The sequence below is a fragment of the Micropterus salmoides genome, unplaced genomic scaffold (assembly GCF_014851395.1).
Source record: "Micropterus salmoides isolate LMB-PRFRI ecotype aquatic unplaced genomic scaffold, ASM1485139v1 Ms_hic_scaffold_17, whole genome shotgun sequence".
NCBI classification, from domain to species: domain Eukaryota; kingdom Metazoa; phylum Chordata; class Actinopteri; order Centrarchiformes; family Centrarchidae; genus Micropterus; species Micropterus salmoides.
Window position 1 is genome coordinate 14,167,888 of NW_024040817.1, and position 17,936 is coordinate 14,185,823.

The window sequence follows — 17,936 nt, forward strand, 5'->3', positions numbered from 1 at the left end:
ATGTTAGCTGTCCTGTCAGATACAGTAATGTTGTTAAGTTTATAACTTTGGCCACTGTTATTAACCAATAATATCAGTTAAGCTTATTGTTCATTAATGGAGACCAGAGACAGCACAGTAGTCTAAATGTAAGGTAGACTAACATCAACAGGATAAAAAGTGTCGGAATTGGTGTTGTTTGCACTAGGGACACAGGGGTCATGTCCCCACCGCCTTTTGAAATAGCTAATTTTGTCCCCACCACTTTTTGAAAGCACTTACAACCATAAACGTTAAATAACAAATGAAAATGCTTTGAGAAAGGTTAATTTGCACTTATTTATTTAACTTAACTAAAAAAAATCATGCTACTAATTATAAAATGACCCCAAAACATGCTCACACCAGTCTTTCAACTTTAACAACTTCTTGACACAGTTTCGTTTTCCATTCTCTTATATTTTTTTGATTTTCAGTTGTCACCTGCCACCTGAATTTAGTAGTGTTAAAATATCTTCTTGTCTTGTTCTCGTGACACCAATATCATGTATCATCTCCTCTCGTGAGTTTAATGTTTAACCCTAATCTGAGCCTTTATGTCCCAACCACTTTTAACACAAAGTGACGCCTTTGCGTGTCGGTATCTTCCGCTTGTTGCAGTACACAATTGCAAGTTATCTATACAAACATGTTCTCCGAAACAGACCCCTCTGACACCATTTCTGTATGTTTATCTGCTTGCGTAGCCTTCTCCCCTTTTTTACCCCTGACCAGTTTGCATACCTGATAGTGAATTGTCTCCATAAATAATTGCACATACATTTGAATATTTTTAAATGCATATTTACATGATACATCAAATTTATTGATATGAATTCAATTTGTAATATTTTCCTATTGAATTGAATTCACCACCACATGATTACACACTCTTTCTGAAAACAAAATGTGCTTAAATTGTAAAACACAGAATTCAGAAAAATTTAAACGGAAAACACAGAATTTGGGAAAATTAAAACAGAATTACTAGGGCCCTATCCATGGTCTCATTGCCCAATATCTGAATTTAGCATCACCGTAGCAAGTGGCAATAAGGAGGCAATAACTTAAGCGATAAAATGTCTTAGAGGAACCGAGAAGGTGACGAGCCTAAACAGGCAATTGTGCACTGGTTTATGACGGCATCTTGTATCGGTAACACGGCCGCTCCGTGACACTTGCAGTTTCAGTGGGTCCACCACCCCCCTGAAATAAACCCTATGGAAAAGACTGTATTCCCTGTCTGTTCCCTGTCTCCAGGTTCTGGCGCTGGTCTTTATCCGGAAGCTTCTAGACTTATTCTTCACCAATAGAGAGCTGAGCTGGCTGGATGACTTGATGCCAGAAAGCAAGAAGAAGAAAGAGGACGACAAGAAAAAGAAAGAACGAGAAAAGCTGGTAAAAGTAATTTCGTGTTTTCTTTTGGTCACTTTTTTGTACTGACCTGACATCAGAAGTCAAATTGTGATTAAAGTAGAAAGATGGGGGAAATATTTTTTTCTTTTGTATTTTTTAACAGTCTGTAGCAGCCTTTTCATGCAAAGTGTTTTTGTACTGCAACTTCAAATTGGAGAAATACTGAATGAATTCAGGCTTTGTTTTTAGTTACAGAACCAAGCTGACCATTTTTTTCTTAGTGTTTAAACTTGGGATTTGTTTTGTATGCATGTGTACTAGATCAGTGAATGTTAAGAAACACTGTAGTACCTTTTGTACTCGCAGTCCTACACTGAACTGACTAAAATACACACACACACTTAAACCGTCATATTAGAAAAAGCATCATATATAACGGCCATGCAAGCAATGCTATGTAAAGGAGAAGGGATAATGTACCTTTGAATAAGATAAAAAAAATAAAACACTCATAGCAGCCAATTTTAGGCTATGTGTGAACATAAAGCAATGTAATATCATAAAACCCAGAATAAAGAGATTAAAATGACAGAAGATGTGAAACTGACATCATACCAGTGTTTTACCAATGTGGTGCCTTCACTGCAGTCTATTTTGTGATTTAGGCTTCCAATAATGTTTTCATTCAGGAAGAAGTGTCCATACTGCAGGACGAAGAAATGGGACTGAAGGTCAGCTTTGGAGGCTCGAACCAGCTCAAAATCCCAGTGAAGACCGTCTCAGGGAAGTAAGTGATGCAACCCATAAAACACTTCCCAAATCTGGATTGAAAAGCAGCTTTTTATTGGAAATGTTTAGTGAGACATCAAATGTAATCCATTTTTAATTATGCAGTAGTTTTTCACACCAACAATCCCATCTTGTCTGATTATATTTTATTATTTTATAGTCTTGACTCTTTTGAGGCAGCAAAATACATTTTTATGATGGATTAAAATGCTTTATGCACTACTCTTAATGTAGAAAGTTCCCAAAATATTTGACTTCCTCCCTTATCAATGCCTTTATGGCTGATAAGATCCAGAAAGCCACATCAGAAACTTGAATAAAATATATTCAAATAATAAACTAGTATATATAAACATTTTCTGATTCATCAGTTTGCCATATACAACTTGGAATGGTAATTCTGGCACTGGTAGTCAGCTCTGTGTTATTATGTCCATCTTGAACAGATCATACAGAATAGGACTAGTGACCGACAGCCTCCCAATGGAAGAAGAGGTAGCAGTGCTGTGTGTCTGATGCAAAACATCTGACCCACATGGCTGCGTTCTAACCCTGCTCACTGAAACTCAGACACTTAGCGCATGGCCTGAACTGTCAGTACTCAGCTATATAAAAAACAGAAACACTGGCTTTAAAGCACACTGCTTTGTGTGTTGCTGTGTTCCCTTTTTATTTTGATGGTAAATTGTCTGTGATAAAATGTTTGTCCTGTTGAAATAATCACATCCTTGTCAAACTAACTTAATATGTGTACCCAATCAGCTCATGACAAATAACTTGTGCCTCTAATGCGAAAGGCCCACATTTCTTCATATATGTTTACATGGAACATACTGTACTGTCTGGTCGGCCATTTTGTGCTGTTAATTTGTTTTAATCTATCTGTATGTGCATGTTTGTCTCTGCTTGTTTGAACTGTCCTGCACTGAACCTCTCCAGCTGATTTCATGTCTACATGCCTGTCTCCTCTTTTTGTTTGTTTGTGTTTGTGTGTGCATTTTGGCATGTAGTTCTGATTCTGACTCTCCCTTGGTCATAAATATCTCTGATGAAATGGCCAAAACCGCTGTGTGGAAAGCAGTGAACTTGAGTGCAGAGTCATGTGCCCAGCCTGTGAAGCGTAGTGGAAGGTAGCTATGCCATCTCCTGGAGTTTTCCAGAACCTGAATTGCATTACATTAATATGACAATATAATGTTGACCCAAAAAGAGTATCTCAAGTAAGTTTCAAGACTCTGCAAGATTATTTTTTTAAGGAAGCTCATTGCTGCCTGGAAGGTAGGAGATTAGTTTAATATTTACAGCAGGATTTTGAAAAATGTAAATTAAATTAGTATGGTGCTTTTAAGTCCATCAAAAATACAGTCTTGGGTGTCACAATGTAAATCTGTACACGCAAAGATAAATGGTCGTTCTCCTATATCTCCTTAAGATGTTAATTTGACTATGCTGAAAGGAATACTTTTATTAAAAAATGTAATTAATCACACTAATTTGACTGTGTAAGGGAATCCAGAAATAAATTAACATAAGTTGACACATTCAGTCTACAAATGTCACAATTAAGAGCTGCATATTTTAACACAGTCCTCACATAAGCCCTGACATCAACAAGGTATACTGTAGGTGGTAAAATCTTGTTCTAAGAATATTGCTAATTGAACACTATCACTTCTCACATCTGCAGCTGTTCCACCCTTAGCACCACCATAAATTTGCACAAGCACATCATCTTGTCTCTGTCTTCTTCCTCTCTGTGTAACAGCCAGGAGAAGTTGACCTGCGTTAGAGTCGACGTCAATCCAGATGCACCAGGAGGGGGTTCCACTGCCGAGACCTTCCTGTGATGAACGGAGGCCCTCCTACCTTCCTGATACCTTCGGCCACACAATACCGTCTTAGTGGCATAGGGGGCATAGAAATGGAACAGCACAACCTGCGTGCGGCATTCCCTTCTTCAGGGCAGCAGGCGGGCTCCCCCAGAGCTGTGAGTCGTACTCCACTTAAGTCTTGTAGTGTGCAGCACATATACAAATGGTTACCCGAATGTACTTTAGAGCGCACATCTCCGAGGAATGAAGGAATTTTGCTGTAACTGCCCACCGACCCTCACTGTATAGTCTAATAATCTAGCAATTTGTCACCCATTAAAACCACAGATGCCAAAGGAAGGCATCTCACTGGTGGGGATCTTGGACTGTGCAAATTGAATTTTACATTTAAACCACTGTATATTTTAATTTAATATTTAATGTTATTGTTTTAGCTGGTTGTAGTACTGTCCATTTTGGGTTCTTTGTAGCTCATGCAACATGAGCTATCCTGCACTGTTTGTTTCCATGTATTTTAGGTCTGAATAAGACCTCTCACCTAACTACACCAGCTTCAAAACTAGATTCATGAAAGCCAGGTACTCTCAGTGCCATCTGATTCTATTTCACAATTAGTCTGGCCCAATAAATGACAGAAACCAAAACAGAGGTACATGCAGATTGATACTACTACTACAACATCATACTACTACTGCATACTCCTTATCTTTCTTTTTTTTGGTTGTGACTCATCTCTCTTGTCTGCAGAGGAACACTCAGTATTGATATTGCTGCTCATAAGTTGGTTAGTTGTTTCCACTGTAAACCTCACTGTTCACATTGTATGTGATGTTATAGGAATATCATTATGTATGTATTTATGTAGACTGTTCTTCTCTCTTGAAACATTATAGAAAACCTACTTCAGAGGCCAGATGAAGTCTGTACTGTACAGTAAGCACTTTGCCAGTATAGTTTCTTACAAAAAATGGATTATAGTGTGTTAATAAAATGGTTACTTTTCCTCCCACTGTATCTATAGAGCTGTTGTTCAAATGTCAGTTAAACAACTCAGGAATCTTGAATGATTTCTGACTGTGGTCACTTGATATTTTTGTCACAAGGCAGTGTTAATGAACTGTCCACTGTATTCATCACTGGTATCACAACTATTTTAATAATAAGTGCTGTAAATAATAAAATACAGTAAGGTGCAAAATATAAAAGAGAATATTCGTGACCCCAGTCAGTTGCACCTGTTTTATACTGTCTGTATTATTGTTGGTAATTATAATGTGTGTGTGTGTGTGTGTGTGTGTGTGTGTGTGTGCGTGGTGTAAAAATAATTTGGTATGTCCGCGCTGCAAATCATTTTATGCAAAATATTTCTACAGTAAATGTAAAAACTGTTATGAAGTTGTTCTTTTTTTTGCTCGGTGCAGTCCTGTTTTAGCAATAAGTATTCCATACTGTGCAAGGTATGGACTCATGAAACTAGCTAATATTCAGGCAAACAATAATTTGTGAGATGTTTCATCGGCTCTGTCTGTGTGTAGCAACAGTGACTGTACAAACAATAGCTTATGTGCCTTGTCAAAGCTCTTTATGTGCAAGTCTTGTACTGATTATTTTAGTGTTCAGAACAGATGTACAGACATGGTGGCACACAAATGCCAAAGATGGACCATCATTACTTAACAGGAGTGAACCAGTACACCGCTGAGTTGCAGAGGCTTATGTTTGTTGTAGTGTTATTCCACGTCTGTGTGCAAGTCGTAGCCTGAGCCCCCGACTCAAACAATGTAACTCTGTTTATCTTCCATTTACAAATGTAACTCTAAATATAAATGTGTGTGTGTGTGTGTGTGTGTGTGTGTGTGTGTGTGTGTGTGGCTGTAGTATTTACTCACAACATAAAAGCTCTGAATGATCAGTAAATGTCAACTTATTGTACTGTCAATATCAAAACGTCATTTTGGCAGACATCTATTTTCTAAAAACAAAGTCGTAATTTGAATTCAGTCACAAGTTATTTCCTTACACATATGGACCATTTGATATAACAATGTGAGTTGTCTGATCAGTGGAATCATCAGAATAAAGTGAACATCCACCAACCAAGTACCTGTAGTTTCGTAATATTTATTTTGATGAAAAATAGCCTATTTTGACATGACATCAGTTTCTATATATATATATATATATATGTTTTAGTGGTGAATAAACTGTCAACAACAAAAAGGTAGAGATTTTACCCTCCATCATCACTCCAACATCAACACAAAAATTTGTTCGGATGTAGAGGCACATAACAGTGAAGCACACAGCAGCCTGTTGTTAACTTGAATGATTGGTGAAAGCAATAAAAGTGAATACATGGTGATTTTCTTGTCTTCCTTTTAATCACACTGTGAGCTTTATATGAGATGATGCTCATACTTGAGTCTTTGCTGGTCTTGTTCTCAAGTCTTAGTGAACACTTTTTCCACCTTCCTCATCTCAGATGGACAGTGGACTCCCATCACATTTTCTTTTCATCTAAAAGCTAAACTCGCCGGTTTAGAAGTTATGTCTGTATAATTACATACAATATACCTGTAATGTATACTGTACAGTCAAAACTATAGCAGGACCAGTTCGTTAGCCAGACCGATATCTCATAGCTAAGTTTAACCCCTAACCCCTGACCAAGTAACAGGTGTCAGGCAATAAGTAATAAAACACTGAAATACATAAATGCCAAAGATCAAAAACATTTTTGATAGTCAAAACATTTGCATTCTATAAAATGCAGCACTCAGTACATATCTTATTCACAATTCTTTAATAACCAATTTAAAGGGGTCCTTATCCAAGATGTCTGTTATGTGAAAAGAGAAAGGGGGAACATGTATTGGCCTGTATTTTGTCATTGGATCTTTTAAACTTTGAAATATTGATACTGGTGTTGGTTTAGCTTTAGTCAAAACATAAGCCCTATTGCCCTATGATCCTTAAGGATAAAAGAGAAAGATGTTACAAGATAAGTGTCAAGGCATAATGTGGAGGGTCTGTCCAGTTCTCAACACGCCTGGGGTGTCTTTAACGCTAAAGACAAAAGGTGGCAGCAGAAATCTGTTCACACCACAGCTGAGTACTGCAGGCAAATTGCTCAGACTTGTCACTTTATCTGCGTCATCTGGCCTACATACATCGTCTCAATTTAGAAGTTGAAGTTGTGTCACCTTGATTGCTTGGATGGGGTTTTTATTTTAATTTAAATCGTGATTTTGAGAAGCCTTTTTTAAAGCCCATATAGATGCGATGGCTTAAGACACACAAGTGGCTGTGAGGGCATGTGCAAATTGTATTTCACATGTGCCTCACTCTAGTTTTGTAGGAACCTTTTAGGGCAGGAAACTTGCTGCTAAACCTATTTGGTGAAAATACCTGTGTGGATGTGCAGCGCCTTCATAATAACATCACATATATTATAATAGGTTAATACTGGTAAGTACCCACATTTAATATCAATACATGTGCACTGCTTTGTGATTCTGAGTGTCAGACTACCTTCAGCATAAAACAAAATCATAATGTAATGATAAAAAGCATCAACTGACAACAGTCTCATTAGGAATAATGTATAATCCAACTTTTAAATGCTTAAAATTTGTGTTATTACCATCCAGTACATTACGTTACCTGCATTAGCAGCCTGTGAATGGTGAAGGACTCAGAAATAGACTGCCTTGAATGTCACCACGTCACAAAGTAAACACAATGCAAACCTTTCAATCATGGATATGGGGTTAGGCCTTGGCTTAACATTGTACCTTGAGAGAGTAACAAGTGGAATAATACTGTGAGTGTCACTTCTTTACTTAGTCCTGCATGAGAGTAATTCAGCTATATTGGGAATTGTGTAGGCATGGGATATGGTTCACTCCACTTTGTGACAATTCCAAGAAAGACATTTAATCATGACGGTAATTTCACTTGCATAGTGATGTCGGCATTTTATTATATGCACTGTTGATTATGACTGTTGTAATCACATCTACTTAATTAGTTTGAGGCTCTTGATTGCTCATTATATTTGAGAAGCATGTGCTCCAGTCTAGGCGCAGCACTGGCTCCAGCACCACCCTTGCGGACCAGAATAAAGTTAAGACCATAAAGTAGTCAATTAACAAGATTCAATGTTTGATTTTTTTTTTTTCAGACTCAACCAAGGCCTCCAGATCTTCCAGCCAGTCTCTGTCACAAAATATAGTATACTGTAAAGATTATACTGCATACTCAAAGCCCCACTAAATACTACAACTCCAAGTTATGCTTCTTACATTAAAGCTGATTTAAAGGGAAGATCCACCTATTAGAAAAATTAAGAACAGTGTCTTTGTTTGGCCCAGGACAAATCAGTACGTTGCTCTTTGGAAAGATAGTATTACCCATCTAATACCACATAACTACATTACCATGAGTGAGTTAAATATTACTATATATTCTATTATTGGTACACAAGATGTGAAAGGTATCAGCAGCAGCCATTTTCACAAACTTAATGAGGCGTACGTTTTGTCCAACATGAATTGTGGCAGTGCTTTATTACCTCCAAGGAGGTTGTGTTTTCAGTGCCGTGTGTGTGTAGGGTTATGGAGAAACTACTGGCCTGATTTTCATGAAACTAGGTGGAAGGTTGCAGCATGGGCTATGGAAGGAACGCAATACATTTTTTCAAGGGGATCCGAATCACAGAGCAGATCCACAAATTATTACTCACTTTCCTTAACATCGCGAGACAGGTCAATTGTAAGCTGAGATGATATTTTCACTTCTAATAGATTTGGAAATATATCCAGACATATAGAGGTTGTTTGCAGATTATAGGCCTTTGTGGAGGAGCCATTCCACTAATGGCTGCAGAGAATTTGTGGTACAATGTTTCTTTAGTAAAAATCACATATCTGTGGCAAACGTCCCTGTGGGATATACTTCAACAATGTACACAATGTGTTCAGACACGTTTTGAACTCTCACGCCACAATCACTCACTTTAAGTTATCACAAGGTGCTTACATGGTTCAGGATTATTTGCTGAAGTTCAGCTTTTGGACAAAAATGGCCCTTTTAAAATGTCTTGTTTGGATACAACTACCATTACAAAAGAAATGTTACAATTCAAACCAAACTATTTCAACAAATACTGCAGCTTCTTACAAAGAAAAAAAAAAAGAGATTTAGTTGTTAAACACTATTTTTCACTGTGCCTTTTTTTTTTTATAAATAACAGAAACATTGCATTGGCAGACACTACTATTGTTTTGACTATGTTTACAAAGTATCACAGGCAATCCTTGTATATAGCAGTTAACTAATATTCCCGTCATTTGTCTTTGTGCAGACAAACAAACAAAAAACTCCACATGAAGGGACCATCTTTCTCTTTTCAGCTTAAATCAGTCATGTGTGTGTTTTGGCTCAAAGTCTTAGATATGTAGTAAAGTAGACTAGTGGGAAACTATTACAGTGCATTGCAACAGAAACAGTTTCCCTAAGCAGGTAAGATATTCGTCCTCCTCTTAAAGAAAGAAATTGGAGAAGTGTGGCGGCTCGTGGTTCAGTTAGCAGCGTTTGGCGGTCCTTCTGGGATGAGTGACATGAAGAAGGTTATAATGAATGACCACGTGGAGGACAGGAAGCCTGTGTGGGGGGCGCTGTTTGGATCTTCTGCTCCTTCTTCTGCGCTTTCCCCATCATCATCCGAGCCATCATCTATAACTCCTTCCTATAGGATGGATAGGAGGATAATGTCAAACTATAAGAATACAGTTGAGTATATGTCACACTAATAGTGTGACATATTTGACTGTGAAATGAGATATCTGCTATGTAAACTGGAGCAATAGCTCCCCAATACAAAGTTATTCTCAATGTCTGACCAATTCAGACTTATCATTTGCAAACAAAGCATTTTAAAAGGAGTCGAAGTCCATTTTGTTCCTTGATGAAGTTACCCTGTAAGCTAATATGTCATTGTGCTCTTTTCGTTGTTGTCTTGCCGCATCACTAGAGCTGCAAATATCAATTATTTTCATTACTGATTAAATCATCCGTTCATTTTTTTTCATCCAATTAACCATTTCGGAAAATATGGAAAATAACCCATCATAATTTCCCATAACCCATGGTGACATCATCAGGCAATCGAAAACACAAAGATATTAAATTTATAAAGAAATAATTCTCCCCTGAGAAACAGCAAATGTTTGGCATTTGCGCTTGATAAACTGTTCAAACAAATAATCGATTATGAAAATAGTTAAATTAACTTTTTTTGTTCCAGCCCACTTTTACTCTATTCAATGCATCTAAGTTGTATTTGTAACCAAGATGGGGAGGGTTATTTTCATTCATATGTATCAATATTAGAACTATTCTGTAAAAATCCTGTACATATCTGGAAACTGGTACTTTGGTGAATGACTTGTACTGCACTGACACAATCATTGTTCAAGCTAAAAATCGCATCAGCCCTGGGTAATGGTCTTGGTAAATCTGAGAGGGATGAGAGGGGGCTACCATTTCTTGTAAGTCGTGGTTTTGTAGCTCTCCCTCCATGTCGCCCTGATTGGCTCTGTCTCCGGGAAGCTGCAGGAGTTCATTCTCCAGGTTGAAGGGAAACCAGCCGGCCTGATGCCTGCACACAACATTTTCAAATAATCCGTGAGTTAGGGTTATTCAAAATGCCTGTTTTTTTCTGACCAACTTCCCAAAAACCTAATCATGTGTAGCCTGTAAAGTCTATTAAGAATAAATATAATAAAGAGCTTAACAAATAATAAATTACAAAAGATGTGCGAGGTATACCAACTTTCATTTCATGTTTAACAGACTGTTCTGATGTCATCTATCATTATGAGAGGTGAATGGCATGAAGCCCAAACTGCCAAATCAAAAATACAAGTTAGGTGCACTCACAGGTAAAGCACTAGCATGGCCATCATCACCATGACAAAGCGGCTGAAGGAGGAGTAAAAGTAGACTACACTGAGTAAGATCGCGGCACGTGAAAATGTGTACACCCAGTCCAGCCAATCCCTGTTCAGCTCTTCCTCATTCAGGATCTCCCCACCCTGGGCGTTCATCTGGACTTCCGGGTTGCCTCTGCGATCTGCCTCAGGTCGCTGGCTCAGAGGATCGGGCTGGTTAGACTGAGTCGAGGGCAGGTCTGGCCTGAGGTGTTGAGAGGAGGCAGCCAGCAGCTGGCTGGAGGGGGAGAGAGGCACAGAGAGGATAAGAGCAGAGTGGGATGGTTACACTGTTTACTGGCCGAACAACACTTTGGAGACATTTACCAGAAACGTGTAGGGACTTACTAGTGCATGTAGTATTGCCGGGCGTACAACTGCTGCCACCACATTAGTGTCATTGGGTTGTAATAAGCAGGCATGTTTGTGGGAAGAATTGACTGTGTGGAGTACTGATTCCAGCTGGAAATAGAGACACTGCATTACAAAAACAGTTGCATTTGCCCTTTCTCTCTCTCACGCGCGCGCGCGCACACACACACACGAGATTGTAGATACCTTAGACTTAAAATTTCTTTATGTTGAATTATTAATGGCTAGGGCATCAACTGACAGCCAAGGACATTTTCTTATCAAGAAACAGGCCTAATAGCAACTTAACATGAACCACAATGCAAAATAATTCCTGGACTTCATGTCCATTTCAAAGAGGCTGAGATGTACTGAATTTTTTGACTGATTTTTGGCTTCTCACTTCACTGATGGATTTTAAAACTTAGTTTTGTAGTGCTAGGTGTCTTAATTGGGGCTTAAGGCACAAGTGCATTTGATAAATTACCCTATTGGTCTGGAATTATACCCTCAATTTTTTTCTCTGTTCTCAAGATATGCTGTAATGAGTCAGCTTACTAACCTACACTTTAATTCTGCACTAGAGTATCACAGTTTCAATGTTTTCAATCCAAACGTTTACCTGTGCATATATTGTGCATACATATGATGGCCAGGGATGGGTCCAGTTCGCTGTCTGAGTCCATCACTGCCCTCTCCTGTAGATGACTGGATATGTTGACCAGTGGGAGGGCTATAAGAGTTTTGTAGGGGCTGCAACCAAAAAAATAAGTTCTTAATATTAGTAATGGTTCGTGATCCATCTTGAAAGAAAGGTGAAAGTTTTTTTTGTTTTTTTTAAATAGGGAGGTGTAGATCACAGTGAGCTGGATGATGAAAGGAAATGTGCTGATGATGAAACGAATGGAAAGGTGTGAGAAGTGCGTGGCTGACCCACCGTGGGACCGGTTGAGTTCCCCTGAGGCTTGTTACCGCGGCTGCGTGGAGGCTTTGGGGAGCTGGGAGGGGTTCGTGAGGCGCAAACCAGATGGAGCATATGGTACTCATCCTGCTGTGGAAGCCAATACAGCTCATCACCAAACAGAGCCCAAGAATTGCATGTCCAAAGAAAGATAAACTTCTGAACTTTATGGATGTATTGTGTGTCATTTAACCAGCACAGAACACTTAAAAACATTTCTACATCTACTTTTTGCTTTAAGAAATTAAATGAAAAATAACAGTTATATTTATGATGTCTGTGTAATATCAGTAAATGCCATACTGACAAAAAGATAACAACATGCCCTATTGATTTTCTCATTAAAATACCACCCACCTGAGATTCCATTTAAAAATACATTACATACAATAATATTGCTCTCGCCCTGAGGTGCAAAACAAGCAGCAAATTGGGAAGTAAAACATATTTAAAAAGTCTAATCAATGCAAAGAATAATTATGACATTAAGACCAACATCAACACACTCTCACTCTTATGGCAGCAATACACCTATTCATTAATGTTCTTCATCTGAGCATGCCACCTGTGACACTCGTAACTTGATAGTGGAAGCATGTTTGCATTTGTCTATCTGTTGAATACAACGCCTACGTACACATGTTAGATCATTACAGGAGCCTGTCATTGTATTTGCATATGCCATGGGTTTGAGGTCAGGACTTTGTGCAGGCCAGTCAAGTTACTTCAACAAAACTGGGAAAACTGTTTCTTATAGACCTCATTTTCTGGCGTCCTCAAAACTCTTGCCACAAAGTAAGAGCAATTGTCTAAAACTTTTTCTGAAACTATGGAACCTAGCTCAAGTCTAGAGAGTTGGACAGAGTTGTCCACATACTTACGGCCATATAGTGTTTGCAATTGGTTAAAGCAGAGGCTCAGGGAGAATCACTCTAATAAATATGAAATATGCAAGGGAGAAAACCTACCTTTCTGAGCACATCTTTTAAGGTAAAGTGATCCAAAAGCAGCTTCCCAGAATACACCAGCCTCTGGTCTTTGGAGCTCTACAGAAAATGATAATGGGGTCACGGGAGAGAATTTGACATTTGTAAATAACAAATGCATTACAACAATAATCTAGAAAACAGCAAACTTGAAAATGTAGGTCACGACCTCAAAAGTAGTGAGTGAGTGAGTAACAAGCATGAGCTCATTGTAACCTCAATCGGGATAAGTGGGTCTTAACATTGGATTAAACTGGCAGTACAACAAGGTCAGAGTGTGTCCTCGTACAGCCTACAGTCACTGCACGACCATTCAGGAATTTAAATAGCCTATTTTAAATCCTGGCCATCTTGACATTGAGAACATTTTATTCTGAGTTCAAGCTGCCTCATTATTAAATATGCAACAGTTAACTGCTAAATTAAACTAACAAAAGTGCAGCCTTTACAGAGGTTACCCTGCAGATTTACAAGGGAGCAGTTTGTCCCTGTGTGTTTATAGTAATTACATCAGTACAAGTCCTGAGCAGAGGGGAAAGGGAGCAAAGTCAGATTAGCAGCACAATTCAGCGGGAATTGAACACATTCCTTTCACTGTGATGTCAAATCTGCAGGCTCTTTCAGCTCCTGTGACTCTGGAGACCCAACTTCTTTCACTTCAGAGTAGATCAAGGTTAATGGTCTGTGTCACTTTTATTCACAGTAATGTGAATAACAGACAGCAGAATTCAAACAGCAAGAAAAGTTCAACAGGAAAATGTTGGCTGTGGCTGTGCAAGTCCTGGACTCAAAAAAGCTCAAATACCAGCTAAACCATGTAAATCTGACATTCCACAACACTCAGCAATGCTTGATATTATCTTACACAACTCGCTTCTTGGGTTTAAACTCTAAAAATATCATAGATAACATCACACGCAGGGCATCCTGGTAATTCAGCTGACTATGCATTCCATGTAACTGATGTTAACGTTAATGTTTGTGTCAGGCTGGGAAGATGTGTTACATGTCATCAGTATCTCTCTCACCACATGCTTCCTGTTAGATTATGCGGCCAAACTGCCCAACTGAGGAACACACACACACACAGGTTGTAACAAAGGTGATCAGCTGACTTGGATGACAGAACAGTAGGATGGGCCAGAGAGGCATAGAAATAGGCTTTGGCATGAATAAATACCATTCATGTTCTCATCTCTGCAGCTTTGAGAGGACTGAAGCTAAATACTCACTGGTTTGCTTGGGTATACATCTGACAGGTGTGCTTTGAGTTTCTCCACAGTCCAGTTCTGGTAACAGTTGATGGTCTGGTCATCGTACTTCTGGTTGGGCGCCTTGATGACAAGGATAACAGGACTGTCCATAACACCTTGATCCATGATTCAAAACCATTTGCCTCCAGTGGGAAACAAAAAACAATCTGCCCAGTCAGGGCACTGGCTACAGTCTTCCTTAATAGTTTTCTAGTGGGTTCCTGACACCATTGGGCAAAGCTTTAATGCTATGTAAAGTCTGATGTTGCTAATCTGCAGCTGCAACTAGTTTCTTGTAATGTTTTACAGACGACACACAGCTGGAACCTGAGGAGAGAAAGGAAAACACGAGGTTAGCTGAGGTTACCCGTTTTTCTTTTTTCTTTTTTTTTTTTTTTTTACAAAAGGATAATAATATACATTAATACTAAAACATTTAGGTAAAAAATCAGAACATACATTGGAGAACATACTATGGAAATATAAAAAGCTATATTATAACACATATACACAAGGGTAAACGTATTCAGTCAGGGGGTAAATCCATTAGGTTTTAAAAGCTTATTAATGTTGGTGTTAAACTGTTTTGTTTAATAAAATGATTGATTTAAGTAGATACTTCAGTTCTAGAAGAAAATGTGAGATTTTTCTGATTGTGAAAAAAAAACAACTTTGAAATGAAATTAATCAGATATTCAAGAGCGCCACCATCTGGATTAGTAAAGCAACAAATCCTGTTGATTAAAAGAGTTTGCAGCTTCAAAAAAGTGAGACTCTGTTCAAAATTTTGCGTATATTTCACAATCAAGAAATGTGTGAGAAATTTATTCGATACTATGTTTACAAAGGTTATAAGAAGTATCAATGTCTGTAAACTTGGCAATAAGACAACTCAGCGGGGAATATTTTATGTAACGTTAGATTTGTGAAATGGATTACTTCCTTAGCCTTGTTTGAAATACAGCAGTTACACGGTGGTTAGAACCCAAGAAATTATTAAATATATTACGGTCGAGTAGTTTCTGCTACAGACAAGCAGAAATTTGGCATTGCATAGAAAGGTTAGTTTACAACAATATTCACGTTAACACTTAACGTCATTGATTTGAATGCGATATATAACGTTACTCTTGACACTCATATGACCAGACAAACGCTTAAAGACAACTAGCGCTGTTATATCGTTATAAGGAGACTGACAGGGACGTAAAGGCATGTCAGGGTAAAATAGCGTTTGCTAACAACTAGCCGTGGTTAGGAGTATTTAACAACTGGCTAAGCTAGCCTAACGTTCATTAGCCTCAGTAGGTTTTCTGCTGCTAACGCCAACTCAAGCAGGAAAAGTTGTTAGCTAGCATACTTAGATAGCCAGATTAAACCGATCGAGCTTTAATAAGTTATTCGTCTTACCTACCTTATTTATCCCAGTGTCTGAAACAAACAGCCTACATAACTCCATACTGAACCACAGGACTAAACCTGGGTGTTGGTCTTCTTCGTTGGTTTTCAGGATGTTGTCGACATTCAATGTTTATGGTTCATTACCGCCACTTGCTGGTAGAAGTGTCAGTTACAGCAGAGGTGTTATAATTAAATCCAGTATGAGCCATATCAATGCAGATGTATTTATACAGCCTACTGCCTATGACCATGACTAACTATACGACATAAGTAATTAAATTAATAAATAGGACAATCCTCATTTATAAATTGGATTGACTAATTAGTCTCCGAAATAAAAATAAAGTTAAATCTCTACAACAAATACTCAAAACTATAACATGAAGGTAATATTTTATCTAATATTAGATTGTATTACTTTTAGCTACTGTTAATAATACAATAATGTGTGGCTCCTTGTGAGGGAACCCCAGTTGTATATACATGTATTTGTGTACAGGTATGCATTTGTTTTTATTTTTGTATATTTGTATCAGGATGTGTTAGTTTTTTATATGTATATTGTAAGGGTTGATTGTACAGTGTACCTACCTTAAATCATCTGTAGCTTGAGTTCCCATCTTTATCAGACTACAAGGAGGACCACCATGGAAATATTTCTTTTAACTTTCTTGTGTTATCCTCCACAGTTCTGAAGAATGTATTTTGTTGCTGTGGATGACATTTTTATGTGCATTTATTTGTGTTACTGTCCAATAATAAAATCAAAATCAAATACATTTTATGTACCAAATAAATAGGCAGATGAACACATTTTAATAGGCAGTTTTTCTGAATCGATTCATAGGACTATGGCCTTAAATAAGGAAAAAGATAGGGTTTAATCACTGACTGATTGAATGAGTGATTGACTGATTACTACTGGGGTGTGCAATGTGCCATTGGACTGAAGTCTATTGAAGTGACTCAATTTGACTGCCATCTGGTGGTGGTACCGAGTAATACCCCTGTCTCACTCTAGTTCCCTCTGATTTTAGCAAGCAGACCAAACTTTTAGTGTCCTTGGACAGGTTTCTCTGTTTTTTGTTGGCTTTTAAAAAAATATATACATTTTGGCAATTTCTGAATGATAACTAGCTCACTGCTGTAAGAATCAAGGCCAGCACTACTGCAGAAAAAAACACTTTGTTCATTTATTTAAAACAAATCAACTATAAGACCCAAAACTGGAAAGCAGTAAGCATTATATCTTACAAGAAAGTCACTTATATATTTCAGGAGGGAAAAGTAAAATTTTCACAAATTCAAAACAAAGTGATGCTGATTCAGGTCATTGGTGGTAGTAGTAAGAAAAGTAATTAACTTACCAGGTAATGTAAACACAGATTTATATTTTATAGATGTAGAGCTGTGACTGAAGTGAGCTTTGTCAAGTGAGCAGGTGTGACCTGACAAACCATTTGCATTTCTTTTAAGCCATAGCATAAGTTTGGAGTGTGTACAACTGATCATAATGCATAACTTTTCATGTTTCATCAAAATGTATTATACAGATGGGTATTATTATAAAAGACACAAAAATATAACGAATTTGGATTTTATTCTCAGGTACACATGATAAAGGGCTGTCCTGTATGGACACATTTAAACTCATGATCACAACACACACAATAAAGTAGAGTAGTACAGTAAATCATCACCTAAAAACATGTTTGATACACCCCATTACACCAATTCTATTAAAGTCAGAAGAAATACGAGAAAATGAAAAATGATCAAGCCTAGAAAGAACAAATTAAATCACAACCTATGTTGGCCTATTATTACCTTAAGTGAAAAACTTAAAATAAATGTATTCAATCTACTCTGAAAACAGGTGAGCCTACTTCTGCTCGATTTATAAAATCCTTGTAGGTCCTTGAGCACAGGTCCTGAGTAGATAAGAGCATTGCGTTATTCATCCTGTTTTCATGTCATGCTGCTGCTTGTGTGTGTGT

At 37.8% G+C, this 17,936-nt stretch overlaps 2 protein-coding genes across 13 annotated transcripts in view; one reads left to right on the forward strand and one right to left on the reverse strand.

The window, feature by feature from the left end:
• Positions 1-6,357, forward strand: part of LOC119906810 (sodium bicarbonate cotransporter 3-like) — a 59,128-nt gene extending 52,771 nt beyond the window's left edge. For 4 of the 11 annotated variants that reach the window (XM_038724169.1, XM_038724172.1, XM_038724173.1 and 1 more), the window contains exons 22-25: positions 1,279-1,422; positions 2,064-2,161; positions 3,174-3,293; positions 3,929-6,357. In XM_038724169.1, coding sequence (XP_038580097.1) covers positions 1,279-1,422; positions 2,064-2,161; positions 3,174-3,293; positions 3,929-4,010 — 444 coding nt within the window. In that variant the 3' untranslated portion in view covers positions 4,011-6,357. Of the gene's footprint in view, positions 1-1,278; positions 1,423-2,063; positions 2,162-2,609; positions 2,659-3,173; positions 3,294-3,928 lie in introns of all 11 variants that reach the window. The other 7 variants (XM_038724180.1, XM_038724170.1, XM_038724178.1 and 4 more) reach the window with 5 other exon arrangements.
• A 1,589-nt stretch (positions 6,358-7,946) lies between these two features.
• On the reverse strand, positions 7,947-16,057 carry LOC119906812 (homocysteine-responsive endoplasmic reticulum-resident ubiquitin-like domain member 2 protein). 2 transcript variants are annotated; one of them, XM_038724184.1, is made up of 9 exons: positions 15,953-16,057; positions 14,518-14,865; positions 13,268-13,345; positions 12,276-12,386; positions 11,961-12,091; positions 11,336-11,449; positions 10,938-11,225; positions 10,539-10,656; positions 7,947-9,744 (listed from the first exon to the last, which is right to left on the reverse strand). In XM_038724184.1, the coding sequence occupies exons 2-9, from the start codon at positions 14,662-14,664 to the stop codon at positions 9,577-9,579; spliced, it is 1,155 nt and encodes a 384-aa protein (XP_038580112.1). In that variant the 5' UTR covers positions 14,665-14,865; positions 15,953-16,057; the 3' UTR covers positions 7,947-9,576. The 2 variants fall into 2 exon arrangements, with proteins under 2 accessions (XP_038580112.1, XP_038580111.1); XM_038724183.1 differs by having other exon boundaries at positions 12,276-12,389.
• Between the last annotated feature and the right edge of the window lie 1,879 nt (positions 16,058-17,936).

Bases quoted from the DNA above. Each gene is read 5' to 3' on its own strand.
- LOC119906812 (XM_038724183.1), bottom strand. From the start codon at position 14,664: ATGGATCAAGGTGTTATGGACAGTCCTGTTATCCTTGTCATCAAGGCG. The intron at 13,346-14,517 runs GTGAGTATTTAG...CATTTTCTGTAG, and splicing joins ATGTATACCCAAGCAAACCA to AGCTCCAAAGACCAGAGGCT. The intron at 11,226-11,335 runs GTAAGTCCCTAC...CTCCCCCTCCAG, and splicing joins CGGCAATACTACATGCACTA to CCAGCTGCTGGCTGCCTCCT.